Source organism: Salvelinus namaycush, chromosome 15, assembly GCF_016432855.1.
Source record: "Salvelinus namaycush isolate Seneca chromosome 15, SaNama_1.0, whole genome shotgun sequence".
Lineage (NCBI taxonomy): Eukaryota > Metazoa > Chordata > Actinopteri > Salmoniformes > Salmonidae > Salvelinus > Salvelinus namaycush.
The window spans coordinates 1,100,068-1,114,388 of record NC_052321.1 but is presented as its reverse complement, the minus strand read 5'-3'; the positions used below and the strand labels follow the sequence as shown (position 1 = coordinate 1,114,388).

At 41.4% G+C, this 14,321-nt stretch overlaps 1 protein-coding gene across 2 annotated transcripts in view; it reads right to left on the bottom strand.

The window, feature by feature from the left end:
- LOC120060094 (serine/threonine-protein phosphatase 2A 56 kDa regulatory subunit gamma isoform) overlaps positions 1-4,524 on the bottom strand; it is a 32,833-nt gene extending 28,309 nt beyond the window's left edge. For both annotated transcript variants that reach the window (XM_039009160.1, XM_039009159.1), the window contains exon 1: positions 4,357-4,524. In XM_039009160.1, the coding sequence (XP_038865088.1) occupies positions 4,357-4,450 (94 nt within the window). In that variant the 5' untranslated portion in view covers positions 4,451-4,524. The remainder of the gene's footprint in view (positions 1-4,356) is intronic.
- Between the last annotated feature and the right edge of the window lie 9,797 nt (positions 4,525-14,321).

Genomic DNA, 14,321 nt, shown 5'->3' with positions numbered 1-14,321 from the left:
CAAGTGGTTCTGTTCAGAACTAAACGATTGTTAAAGAATTGTGGATCCAACCCCTGGTTTCAAGCGGGCCCTGCAGGTGAAGGTGGTGTGTGTTTAAAGCTATGGAACGCCATATGGGTCTTCGCGTGTCAAAAAATATACGTCAAACACTGTTCTATTATAGAATATTGTGTGTGCCGAATTTGCATGTGCAAGCCAAGCGCCACCATTACTATCACAGTCAAAGCTGTACAATACTACGTTGCTAATAAGGCATTATTTGTTCGACTGTTTGAGCATTTGAAATAGGATCAGGACCAAAATGACAAGGATCAAAATTGTTTGCTATTACCTTTGATACAGATGTTATTAGCAACTTCTGGGGTAGCTAGCTAGCTTTAGCTTGGTACCTAGCTAGCACCAATACAACCAGCCTGAAAACAAATGAAACTGCTGTCATTGTCAATATTCTGTGCAATGATTTAGGAATCCATGCGAGTAAGTATTAGCTAGGTAGCCACTTGTTCTTCTATTGAAATAACTAGCTAGCCAGCTACTTAACCTTGTTGCCCAAAACTAGCGTTACAAGCAGCCATCTAGCTAGTATGGCTTGACCGGACCGGGTTGTGTGTTGTGAAACTAGCCACAATAACGATTAGGCACAATAGTGGAATTTGCATTTCACCGTTCAAAATAAGTCGCTCTTAGAAAGCGATGCAGAAGGTTACAATTGGAATCATTCCATATTTAGACTAGATAATATTAAACAAGGTTGGACTATTGGAATGTGGAGCAATGAAATGGGGTATCAGTCTACTCGTTGACACCAATATTTGCAGGAATTTGACTGTGGGAAATCACCTCCCCAGTCAGCCTATTGTGCATATTGACATTCATATTGCACTGTACAGACTTACCTAAGGATTGGAGATCAATGAAATGGGTCTTCTCAGTACCCAATAGCTTTCTTCCCCCCAAAGTACTCCTCGGTTATCAGGCTCCAAAACATACATTGTCAATCAAATGTATTTATAAAGCCCTTTTTACATCAGCAGATGTCACAAAGTGCTATACAGAAACCCAGCCTAACTTAAATTGTTTTTCCTCTGGAATAGTGTTCAATACACATAGTAGGTTGACTGGTACAATAAATGTGCCTCAATTCACAGTGGTTTCAGAGTCCCGCAATAAGAGCTACGACGCTAATGTTCTCTGGGTGTCACTGAGTCGACTGATAACCTATGGATTGTGGATCAATGCCAGGGGGTAAGGCTGTACAGGTTAATAAGTATGCCACCAATGCAATTCTAAAGTCGAATACATCCAGTGGGATTTCAACAGATAAACAAATTAGTGTCATTTGTTTTTATATCGTTTAGCGTGATCTATTCCACTATTTGTATTAAATTGCATCACTTATTTTGAAGGCAAACTGCAAATTCCACTATTGTGGCTAGCTTCACATAGGTGGGTCCGACCACCAGTTAATCATAATAGGAACTGTCTTTATAAATTAGGGGTATTTTAAATGACGACACCTAACTAGATAGCTAGCAAACTAACTATAGCTACTGAAACAGATTGTCATTTTGCTAGCTTTATGACCAGCACTGTCCAGAGCTTGGGGAAGTGCGTTTGCGCTAGTGCGGCAGAAGCAGGTGCTCGAAACAAAACTTTACCAGCATCATAGCATACGTGTCATTGAGACAAATGAAATACGAGTGTAATAAATTAGTAATAACTAAAAAATGGTTAAAAAAAGTATGAATGTGTTAAATGATTGAGACGTGCAGTCATTCAGGTCCTGATTGGTCAACAAGTTATTTGACATGTCTGTTTTGACACGCAAAGATTCAAATGGCATTCCATTTCTGCTGGTGGGTATTTGCCACTAGGCAAAGACTCAGTTCGAATACATCAGAAAGGCCTCACAAATCCACATTGTTTGGATTGGGCAAAGTAATAAAGGCAGTGACATTTCTTTCAGCCATCCAATCACTTATAGATTTGTGTTTACCGCAAGGAAACAAGGACAGAATGAAGGATCAATAATGCATTCTAAAGTAATCTAACAGTGCCACTGTCAGTTAAAATCACCAGCTCTGCATGCACCCTTACCTTGCCTATGTCATGTGCAGACTTCTCCAATTACAAAAACGCTTGCTGATAAAGTTACTGTACATGTGCCTAAAATACCCTCTAATGGGATGTGCAAGAGAGATAAAAGCATCTACGTTAACCCTGATGTAACCCCCATTACTATAGGACACAATAGTGTCACAGAGGCAGCCTTGATCATCTTTACGTGACTATAATAACAGCAGTAATGGGAGTCACATTGGGTTAAGAGTGACATTTCCGTAGGTCATAATCACATAATAGTTAACAAAAAAATCGCAATCTGTTTCAGTACGGGCTACTGTAAGTTGTGAAAAACTTTCCAGGCAAACATTTTGGTTGTTTATTTCAAGATAGTGGTATTACAGCCAATAAATGGCTTTAGCAAGGAGCTCCAATGTGACATAAGGTCTGTTATAAACTGAGTGGTTCGAGCCTTGAATACTGATTGCCTGACAGCTGTGGTATACCACGGGTATGACAAAATATTTATTTTTACTGCTCTAATTACGTTGGTAACCAGTTTATAATATCAATAAGGCACCTCAGGGGTTTGTGGTATATGGCCAATATTCCACGGCTAAGGGCTGTATCCAGTCACTCTGCGTTGAGCATAAGAACAGCCCTTAGCTGTGGTATATTGGCCATATACCACACCTCCTCGTGCCTTATTGCTTAAATATACAACGGCTTTCAGCCAATCAGCATCCAGAACTCAAACGACCCGGTTTATAATATATGTCATTTAGTAGAAACTATAGTCCAAAGCAATTTACAACCATGCGTGCATGCATACATACATTTTTATTTTCTCATATGGGTGGCCCCAACGGGAATCAAACCCATGACCCTGACGTTGCAAGTGCCATGCTTTACCAACTGAGCCACAAAGGACCAGTGACATTTATTTTTTTTATTATTTTGACAGGTCACTGGCAAAGACATGGGCTCTGAATAGGTCAAACATGCCTCATTAGCAAAACACAATGCACCCATCGCATTCTCCACATTCCCATTGTACCTTTCTTTCTGAATAATACGTCTAAGGCCTTTCTACTGCCTTTTTTCCTATTATATTAGCAAGAGGGAGCCTCCGATGTCTTACAAGGACACAGGGGATGAGGGAGAGAGACCACTTGATTGTTCAAAACAAATGAATCTCATTCAATGTAGGGGTGTTGGTCGACTCCAATTCACAACCAAATCAATAACTTCCCAGACCATAATGGATCTTATTCAACACCACCAACTCCATTGGCTTTCACAGAACAGTGGGGGGCATAGGCCCACCTTTCCAGAAAAGGCCATGTCTGCGTGCTATTGACTCAGTGTGCTGGCTAGCCCAGAGCTTACTAAATGTGCCTACTGCTAGCCTATTAGCCTACTGCTAGCCTATTAGCCTACTGCTAGCCTATTAGCCTACTGCTAGCCTATTAGCCTACTGCTAGCCTATTAGCCTACTGCTAGCCTATTAGCCTACTGCTAGCCTATTAGCCTACTGCTAGCCTATTAGCCTACTGCTAGCCTATTAGCCTACTGCTAGCCTATTAGCCTACTGCTAGCCTATTAGCCTACTGCTAGCCTATTAGCCTACTAACTGTGACTCTCAAAGGTATGTTGTTTCAGGGGAGGGAAATTACAGGCTTTTGCCCTTCTTTGGCGGTGGCGACCTCTCCTTCGTTGGGAAGAGGAAGGAAGACAGATAAGGGCGGGGAGGCAGCAGAAGCAGAAAAGGGGCTGCTGCAGCGGAGGCAGTAAACTACACCTCTGGCCAATTTGTGCCCAGATTAACTGGAGTGTGACAAACCATGGGCCAGAAAAAAGAGGTAACGAACACAGGCCAAGTCTGCCGTACCCCATTCATGTATTTCTCCTACCTCTTAAAAAACTCTTACAAATAAATAAAAACATACAAATCACTCTCTCAAAACACACAGAGAGAAACATAATGAAAACCTTCCCTAGGCTATGACCTCACTGGGCTGTGCGGGGGATGGGCAGAGAGAGTAGAAAAACCAGCTTTTTCTCAATCTTTTCATGAAGCTCTGCCTGCAATCCCTAAGAAAACCATCCCCTGATCCCCTATAAGGAAACAATAAAACCCTTTCCAAACGTCTATCCTTCTGAAACAAAGACCCTTAAAGCTTATCTTCCCATCTTGGTGACAAATCAGCCAATAACCAACGGAGGGGAACAGAACAGATAGAGAAATGCTGTCTCTCTTCTCGAGGACAAAATGTAACAATGGTTCCTACGTACCTCTGAAGTGCATTAGAGCCACTGGCTGGAAAGGCCCATTGGAATTAGGTGCATCCACAACCATCCTGATTCCAGCTTTATTGCATGTCAACATCTAAACTCGACCAGGAAGGCAATCCACTTAAGGTAAAGGGCCAGCCTCCATTTTAGCACAAAAGCAGATGAGAAAATGAAGCTCTCTGCTGCTGGAGGGAACTGTCTAGTTAGTGACGTCAACGGTAAGGAGCAAGCCGGTTGGCTGAGCCCAGTCACATAAAGTGACGTAGGCAGGCAGCTCGGAAAGAGGATGTTGATTGGTAAACAGAGAGTAGGGGGCGGGACTTGCAGGGACAATATTGGATCTGTGATTGTTCAGAACCGTTTTGAGCTTGGCCCTGCCTTCTTTAAGGAATAGGAACTCAACAAATTCACTGTATTCTATTCCAGACATTACTGAATATGACTCCAAGTGCCTAATGGTTGGTAAAATTCTCAATTTGAATGACAAAGGTACATACATGATGGACCTATTGTAACGTGATCAAACGAAAACACAAACACTGCAAAAATGACACATCTCAAATAATACACTCCAAATATCACACTGGAAATACTGTAGTGTCAGTGAGTATAATTTAGGAAACATAAATAATCTAAATCTTCTATCAATTATTGTAACACAAAAACTGCTGTCTAACGTTGTAACCATTCCACTTACAGTGGCAGTGCTTTAAATGATTGGTGGAATTGGCCCACTGTGTCAAATCAAATCAAATATTATTTGTCACTAATAGTAAAATGCTACCCAACAATGCAGAGAGAGATAGTAGAAAAAAATGTAACAATTATAACACAGGGGAAAAACACAAATGAGTAACGATAACTAGGCTATATACACACGGGGTACCAGTACTGAGTCGATGTGCAGGGAGGGGTACGACGTAATTGAGGTAGATATGTACATATACAGTGCCTTCAGAAAGTATTCACACCCCTTGATTTATTCCACATGTTGTTGTGTTACAGCCTAAATTTAAAATGGATTCAATTGAGATTTCTCATCACTGGCCTAAACATAATACCAGATAATGTCAAAGTGGAATTATGTTTTTCAATTTTTTAGGAATTAATGACAAATGAAAAGCTGAAATGTCTTGAGGGGAGTTAGAGACTCATATCTCCCTCACTAACTTTAAGCATCAGTTGTCAGAGCAGCTTACAGATCACTGCACCTGTACATAGCCCATCTGTAAATAGCCCACCCAACTACCTCACCCCAATATTGTTATTTATTTATTTTTGCTCCTTTGCACTCCAGTATCTCTATTTGCACATTCATCTTCTGCACATCTATAACTCCAGTGTTTAATTGCTAAATTGTAAATATTTCACCACTATGGCCTATTTATTGCCTTACCTCCCTAATCTTACTTCATTTGCACACACTGTATATAGACTTTTCGATTGTGTTATTGACTGTACGTTATGTTTATTCCATGTGTAACTCTGTGTTGTTTGTGTAGCACTGCTTTGCTTTATCTTGGCCAGGTCACAGTTGTAAATGACAACTTGTTCTCAACTGGCCTACCTGGTTAAATAAAGGTGAAATAAAATAAATAAGAATTGAGTCAGTATTCAATCCCTTTGTTATGGCAAGCCTAAATAAGTTCAAGAATGGGTGAGGTGAGGAGGAGGATTTTTAAAGATACTGTTAGAAGAAGTAGGGTTTCAGATGTTTTCAGAAGATGGGCAGAGACTATGCTGTTCTAGCTTCAGGGGGAAGCTGATTCCATCATTGGGGAGCCAGGACAGAGAAGAGCTTTTGACTGGACTGAGCAGGAGCTGCATTCCTGTAGGTGTGGGAGGGCCATGAGACCAGAGGTGGCAGAACGGACTGCTCGGGTTGAGGTGTAGGGTTTGAGCATAACCTGAAGGTAGGGAGGGGAAGTTTCTCTTGCTGTTCCGTAGGTAAGCACCAATAATATTGTTTAACATGATTTTTGAATGACTACCTCATCTCTGTACCCCACACATACAATTATCTGTAAGGTCCCTCAGTTGAACAGTGAATTTCAAACACAGATTCAACCACAAAGACCAGGGAGGTTTTCCAATGCCTGTCAAAGAAGGGCACCTATTGGTAGATGTGTGAAAATATAAAAAGCAGACATTGAATATCCGTTTGAGCATGGTGACGTCATTAATTACACTTTGGATGCTGTATCAATACACCCAGTTACTTCAAAGATACAGGCTTCCTTCCTAACTCAGTTGCCGGAGAGGAAGGAAAGTGCTTGGGGATTTCACCTTGAGGCCAATGCTGACTTTAAAACAGTTACAGAGTTTAATGGCTGTGATAGGAGAAAACTGAGGATGGATCAACAACATTGTAGTTACTCCACATTATTAACCTAATTGACAGAGTGAGAAGAAGGAAGCCTGTAAATAATTAAAATATTCCAAAACATGCATCCTGTTTGCAACAAGGCACTGCATTAATACTGACAAAAAAATGTGGCAAAGCAATTAACTTTTTGTCCTGAATGCAAAACGTTATGTTTGGGGCAAAACGTTATGTTTGGGGCAAATCCAACATAACACATCACTGAGTACCACTCCACATATTTTCAAGCACGGTGGTGGCTGCATCATGTTATGGGTATGCTTGTAATCGGTAAGGACTGGGGAGTTTTCAGGATAAAAAAAGAAATGTAATGGAGCTAAGCACAGGCATAATCCTAGAGGAAAACCTGGTTCAGTCTGCTTTCCACCAGACACTGGGAGATTAATTCACCTTTTAGTAGGACAATAACCTAAAACACAAGCCCAAATCTACACTGGAGTTTCTTAACAAGAAAACAGTGATTTTCCTGAGTGGTCGACGTATAGTTTTGGCTTAAATCTACTTGAAAAATCTATGGCAAGACCTGAAAATGGTTGGCTAGCAATGATCAACAAACAATTTGACAGAGCTTGAAGAATTCTGAAAAGAATAAATGGGGAAATGTTGCACAATCCAGGTGTGGGACTTACCTAGACAGACTCACAACTGTGAGAAACAAAGTCCATGAAGTCAATAACTTGCTTGTAACAGATTACATTCATATTCTGACTATCTATGAAACTCACTTAGATAATACCTTTGATGATACAGTGGTAGCAATTAGAGGTCGACCGATTTATGATTTTTCAACGCCGATACCAATACCGATTATTGGAGGACCCAAAAAAGCCGATACCGATTAAATCAGCCGATTTTCTTTCTTTCTTTGTAATAATGACAATTACAACAATACTGAATGAACACTTATTTTAACTTAATATAATACATCAATAAAATCAATTTAGCCTCAAATAAATAATGAAACATCTTCAATTTGGTTTAAATAATGCAAAAACAAAGTGTTGGAGAAGAAAGTAAAAGTGCAATATGTGCCATGTAAGAAAGCTAACGTTTAAGTTCCTTGCTCAGAACATGAGAACATATGAAAGCTGGTGGTTCCTTTTAACATGAGTCTTCAATATTCCCAGGTAAGAAGTTTTGGGTTGTAGTTATTATAGGAATTATAGAACTATTTCTCTCTATACGATTTGTATTTCATATACCTTTGACTATTGGATGTTCTTATAGGCACTTTAGTATTGCCAATGTAACAGTATAGCTTCCATCCCTCTCCTCGCTCCTACCTGGGCTCGAACCAGGAACACATCGACAACAGCCACCCTCGAAGCAGCGTTACCCATGTAGAGCAAGGGGAACAACTACTCCAAGTGTCAGGGCGAGTGACGTTTGAAACGCTATTAACGCGCACCCCGCTAACTAGCTAGCCATTTCACATCGTTTACACCAGCCTAATCTCGGGAGTTGATAGGCTTGAAGTCATAAACAGCACAATGCTTGAAGCATTGCGAAGAGCTGCTGGCAAAACGCACGAAAGTGCTGTTTGAATGAATGCTTACGAGCCTGCTGGTGCCTACCATCGCTCAGTCAGACTGCTCTATCAAATCATAGACTTAATTATAACATAATAACACACAGAAATACGAGCGTAGGTCATTAATATGGTCGAATCCGTAAACTATCATCTCGAAAACAAAACGTTTATTCTTTCAGTGAAATACGGAACCGTTCCGTATTTTATCTAACGGGTGGCATCCATAAATCTAAATATTCCTGTTACATTGCACAACCTTCAATGTTATGTCAGAATTACGTCAAATTCGGGCAAATTAGGCAGGCCAAACTGTTGCATTTACACTGACTCTGCGTGCAATGAACGCAAGAGAAGTGACACAATTTCACCTGGTTAATATTGCCTGCTAACCTGGATTTCTTTTAGCTAAATATGCAGGTTTAAAAATATATACTTCTGTGTATTGATTTTAAGAAAGGCATTGATGTTTATGGTTAGGTACACGTTGGAGCAACGACAGTCCTTTTTCGCGAATGCGCACCGCATCGATTATATGCAACGCAGGACACGCTAGATAAACTAGTAATATCATCAACCATGTGTAGTTATAACGAGTGATTATGATTGATTGATTGTTTTTTATAAAGATAAGTTTAATGCTAGCTAGCAACTTACCTTGGCTTCTTACTGCATTCGCGTAACAGGCAGGCTCCTCGTGAGGCAGGTGGTTAGAGCGTTGGACTAGTTAACCATAAGGTTGCAAGATTGAATCCCCGAGCTGACAAGGTTCAAAATCTGTCCCTGAACAAGGCAGTTAACCCACTGTTCCTAGGCCGTCATTGAAAATAAGAATGTGTTCTTAACTGACTTGCCTAGTTAAATAAAGGTGTAAAAAATGTAATTAAATTTTTAAATTTTAAAAATCTGCAAAATCGGTGTTCAAAAATACAGATTTCCGATTGTTATGAAAACTTGAAAATCGGCCCTAATTAATCAGCCATTCCGATTAATCGGTCGACCTCTAGTAGCAATACATGGTTATAATATATCTAATGAAAAGACAGAAATGCCAACAGAGGCGGTGTTGCGGTCTATATTCAGAACCACATTCATGTAAAGCATGTTAAATACTATTGAAGTAATATGGCTACAGGTTCCTCTGCCTCACTTAAAGCCCATTCTTATTGGAAGCTGCTATAGACCACCAAGTGCTAACAGTCAGTATCTGGATAATGTGTGTGAAATGCTTGATAATGTATGTGATATCAACAGAGAAATATATTTTCTGGGTGATTTAAATATTGACTGGCTATCATCAAGCTGCCCTCTCAGGAAAAAACTTCAAACCTGAACCAGTGCCTACAACCTGGATCAGGTTGTCAGTCAACCTACCAGGGTAGTTACAAACAGCACAGGAATTAAATCATCAACATGTATTGATCACATTTTTTACTGACGCTGCAGATATTTGCTTTAAAGCCATATCCAAATCCATAGGATGTTGTGATCACAATATAATAGCCATATCTAGGAAAACCAAAGTTCCAGAGGCTGGGGCTAATATAGTGTATAAGAGGTCATACAATAAGTTTTGTAGTGATTCATATGTTGATTATGTAAAGAATATTTGCTGGTCTGTGGTGTGTAATGAGGAGCAACCAGACACTGCACTTGACGCATTTATGAAATTACTTATTCCAGTTATTAATAAGCACGCAGACATTTAGAAAATGACTGTAAAAACTTACATCCCCTTGGATTGATGAGGAATTTAAAAATTGTATGGTTGAGAGGGATGTGGCAAAAGGTATGGCAATTAAGTCTGGCAGCCCAACTGATTGGCAAACGTACTGCAAATTAAGAAATCATGTGACTAAACTAAAGAAAATGAAACTACACTATGAAACAAAGATAAATTATATAAAGAATGATAATAAACAGCTTTGGGGCACCTTAAATGAAATTTTGGGGAAAAAAGCCAACTCGGCCCCTTCATTCAATGAATCAGATGGCTCATTCATCACAAAGCCCACTGATATTGCAAACTACTTTAATTACTTTTTCATTGGCAAGATACGCAAACTTGGGGATGACATGCCAGTTACAAACCCTGACACTACACATCGGACCAAATTATGAAAGACAAGAATTGTACTTTTGAATTCCGTAAAGTCAGTGTGGAAGAGGTGAAAAATGATTGTTGTCTATCAACAATGACAAGCCACTGGGGTCTGACAATCTAGATGGAAAATTACTGAGGATAATAGCAGACAATATTGCCACTCCTATTTGCCACATCTTCAATTTAAGCCTACTAGAGAGTGTGTGCCCTCAGGCCTGGAGGGAAGCTAAAGTTATTCCGCTACCCAAGAATAGTAAAGCCCCCTTCACTGGCTCAAATAGCCAACCAATCAGCCTGTTACCAACCCTTAGTAAACTTCTGGAAAAAATTGTGTTTGACCAGATACAATGCTATTTTACAGTAAACAAATTGACAACAGAATTTCAGCACGCTTATAGGGAAGGACACTCAACAAGCACAGCACTTACACAAATTACTGATGATTGGCTGAGATAAATTGATGATAAAATGATTGTGGGGGCTGTCTTGTTAGACTTCAGTGCAGCTTTTGACATTATTGATCATAGTCTGCTGCTGGAAAAATGTATGTGTTATGGCTTTACACCCCCTGCTATAATGTGGATAAAGAATTACTTGTCTAACAGAACACAGAGGGTGTTCTTTAATGGAACCCTATCAAATATAATCCAGTTAGAATCAAGAATCAGAATCAGGAATTTTTACTAACGACATACCACTGACTTTGAGTAAAGCCAGAGTGTCTATGTATGCAAATGACTCAACACTATACACGTCAGCTACTACAGCGACTGAAATGACTGCAACACTCAACAAAGAGCTGCAGTTCATTTCAGAGTGGGTGGCAAGGAATAAGTTAGCCATAAATAATTCTAAAACTAAAAGCATTGTATTTGGAACAAAACACTCACTAAACCCTAAACCTCAACTAAATCTTGAAATGAATAATGTGGAAATTGAGCAAGGTCAGATGACTAAACGGCTTGGAGCAACACTAGATTGTAAACTGTCATGGTCAAAACATATTGATGCAGTAGTAGCTAAGATGGGGAGAAGTCTGTCTATAATAAAGCGATGCTCTGCCTTCTTAACAATACTATCAGCAAGGCAGGTCCTACAGGCCCTAGTTTTGTCGCACCTTGACTACTGTTCAGTCGTGTGGTCAGGTGCCACAAAAAAGGACTTAGGAAAATTGCATTTGGCTCAGAACAGGGCAGCATGTCTGGCCCTTGGACGTACACAGAGAGCTAATATTAATAATATGCATGTCAATCTCTCCTGGCTGAACGTGGAGGAGCGATTGACTTCATCACTGCTTATATTTATGAGAGGTATTGACATGTTGAATGCACCGAGCTGTCAGTCTAAACTATTGGCACACAGCTCGGACACCCATGCATACCCCACAAGACATGCCACAAGAGGTCTCTTCACAATCCCCAAGTCCAGAACAGACTATGGAAGGCAAACAGTACTACATAGAGCCATGACTACATGGAACTCTATTCCACATCGGGTAACTGACGCAAGCAGTAAAATTAGATTTAAAAAACAGATTAAAAAAACACCTTATGGAACAGCGGGGACTGTGAAGCAACATAAACATTGGCACAGACGTGCGCACACGCACACACTACTGTAGATATGTGGTAGTGGTGGAGTAGGGGCCTGAGGGCACACAATTGTATAAACTGCCTTAATTTTGCTGGACCCCAGGAAGAGTAGCTGCTGCTTTGGCAACGGGATAGATAATAAACAGTAACAGCGTATCTGATGAGTCAAAAGAGATTCGTGCAAAAAGTGTATTTGCAGATATTCCTGGTAGCTATTTGTTAACTATTTAGCAGTCTTACAGCTTGGGGGAAGAAGCTGTTCAGGGTCCTGTTGGTTCCAGATTTGGTGCATTGGTACTGCTTGCCATGCAGTAGCAGAGATAACAGTCTATGACATGGGTGGCTGGAGTCTTTGACAATTTTATGTAGCTCTGCTGTCAGAAGTGTTATCATCAGGACAGTTTGACAGTGAATAATAACTTATGAAATATGGAAACTATTTGTAGGTACGTGATATGGTTTAGAAAACCCTATTAAGTCTGCACAAAAAATGTTGTCTTCTCTACACAAGTGAAAAGAGGAGTGGGTAAACTTCAGTTTTAAGCCAAGTAGCAGAAAATTCACATGCAGGGCATTAAATGCCAACTGACAATTGAAGATGGAGAGGGTAACTAGACAAGAGTAATTTTTTGTTGTCCTTGTTTCAGCCTCCATCACGTCCTTGTTTCAGCCTCCATCACGTCCTTGTTTCAGCCTCCATCACGTCCTTGTTTCAGCCTCCATCACGTCCTTGTTTCAGCCTCCATCACGTCCTTGTTTCAGCCTCCATCACGTCCTTGTTTCAGCCTCCATCACGTCCTTGTTTCAGTCTCCATCACGTCCTTGTTTCAGCCTCCATCACGTCCTTGTTTCAGTCTCCATCACGTCCTTGTTTCAGTCTCCATCACGTCCTTGTTTCAGCCTCCATCACGTCCTTGTTTCAGCCTCCATCACGTCCTTGTTTCAGCCTCCATCACGTCCTTGTTTCAGCCTCCATCACGTCCTTGTTTCAGCCTCCATCACGTCCTTGTTTCAGCCTCCATCACGTCCTTGTTTCAGCCTCCATCACGTCCTTGTTTCAGTCTCCATCACGTCCTTGTTTCAGTCTCCATCACGTCCTTGTTTCAGTCTCCATCACGTCCTTGTTTCAGCCTCCATCACATCCTTGTTTCATTCTCCATCACGTCCTTGTTTCATTCTCCATCACGTCCTTGTTTCAGCCTCCATCACGTCCTTGTTTCAGTATATCAACACTTTTCCTCCTCAACCTGCTTTCAGTGTGTTGTCTTGTTTGCTTCTGATCTGGAAAAGACAGTCCGATGTGTTTTTATGGACTGTGTTTTCTCTTGCCAAAAAGGTTAAAGTGCTGACCTTTCATGAGCGGCCAAGCAATAATACACCTGTCAATCAAAACCCATAGATTGCAGCGCTGCGATGGCAAGAATAGGGCGGAGTAACGACAATTAGCATAATTGCGGATCACATGGATCTCTGAAGACAGAGAACTTAACGGTCTGCACCTCTTTCTAATTATACTCTACGAGCCAGGCTTAAGGTTATTAAAGGAGGGCAGCCTACCTGCCGCAATAGATGAGGGCAGCCTACCTGCTGCAATAGAAGAGGGCAGCATCCCTGCTACAATAGAGGAGGGCAGCCTATCTGCATAATAGAGGAGGGCAGCCTACCTGCTGCAATAGAGGAGGGCAGCCTACCTGCTGCAATAGAGGAGGGCAGCCTATCTGCTACAATAGAGGAGGGCAGCCTATCTGCACAATAGAGGAGGGCAGCCTATCTGCACAATAGAGGAGGGCAGCCTATCTGCTACAATAGAGGCGGGCAGCCTACCTGCTACAATAGAGGCGGGCAGCCTACCTGCTACAATAGAGGAGGGCAGCCTCCCTGCTACAATAGAGGAGGACAGCCTACCTGCCGCAATAGAGGAGGGCAGCCTACCTGCCACAATAGAGGAGGGCAGCCTATCTGCTACAATAGAGGAGGGCAGCCTATCTGCTACAATAGAGGAGGGCAGCCTATCTGCTACAATAGAAGAGGGCAGCCTATCTGCTACAATAGAGGAGGGCAGCCTATCTGCACAATAGAGGAGGGCAGCCTATCTGCACAATAGAGGAGGGCAGCCTATCTGCACAATAGAGGAGGGCAGCCTATCTGCTACAATAGAGGCGGGCAGCCTACCTGCTACAATAGAGGCGGGCAGCCTACCTGCTACAATAGAGGAGGGCAGCCTCCCTGCTACAATAGAGGAGGACAGCCTACCTGCTGCAATAGAGGAGGGCAGCCTACCTGCCACAATAGAGGAGGGCAGCCTATCTGCTACAATAGAGGAGGGCAGCCTATCTGCTACAATAGAGGAGGGCAGCC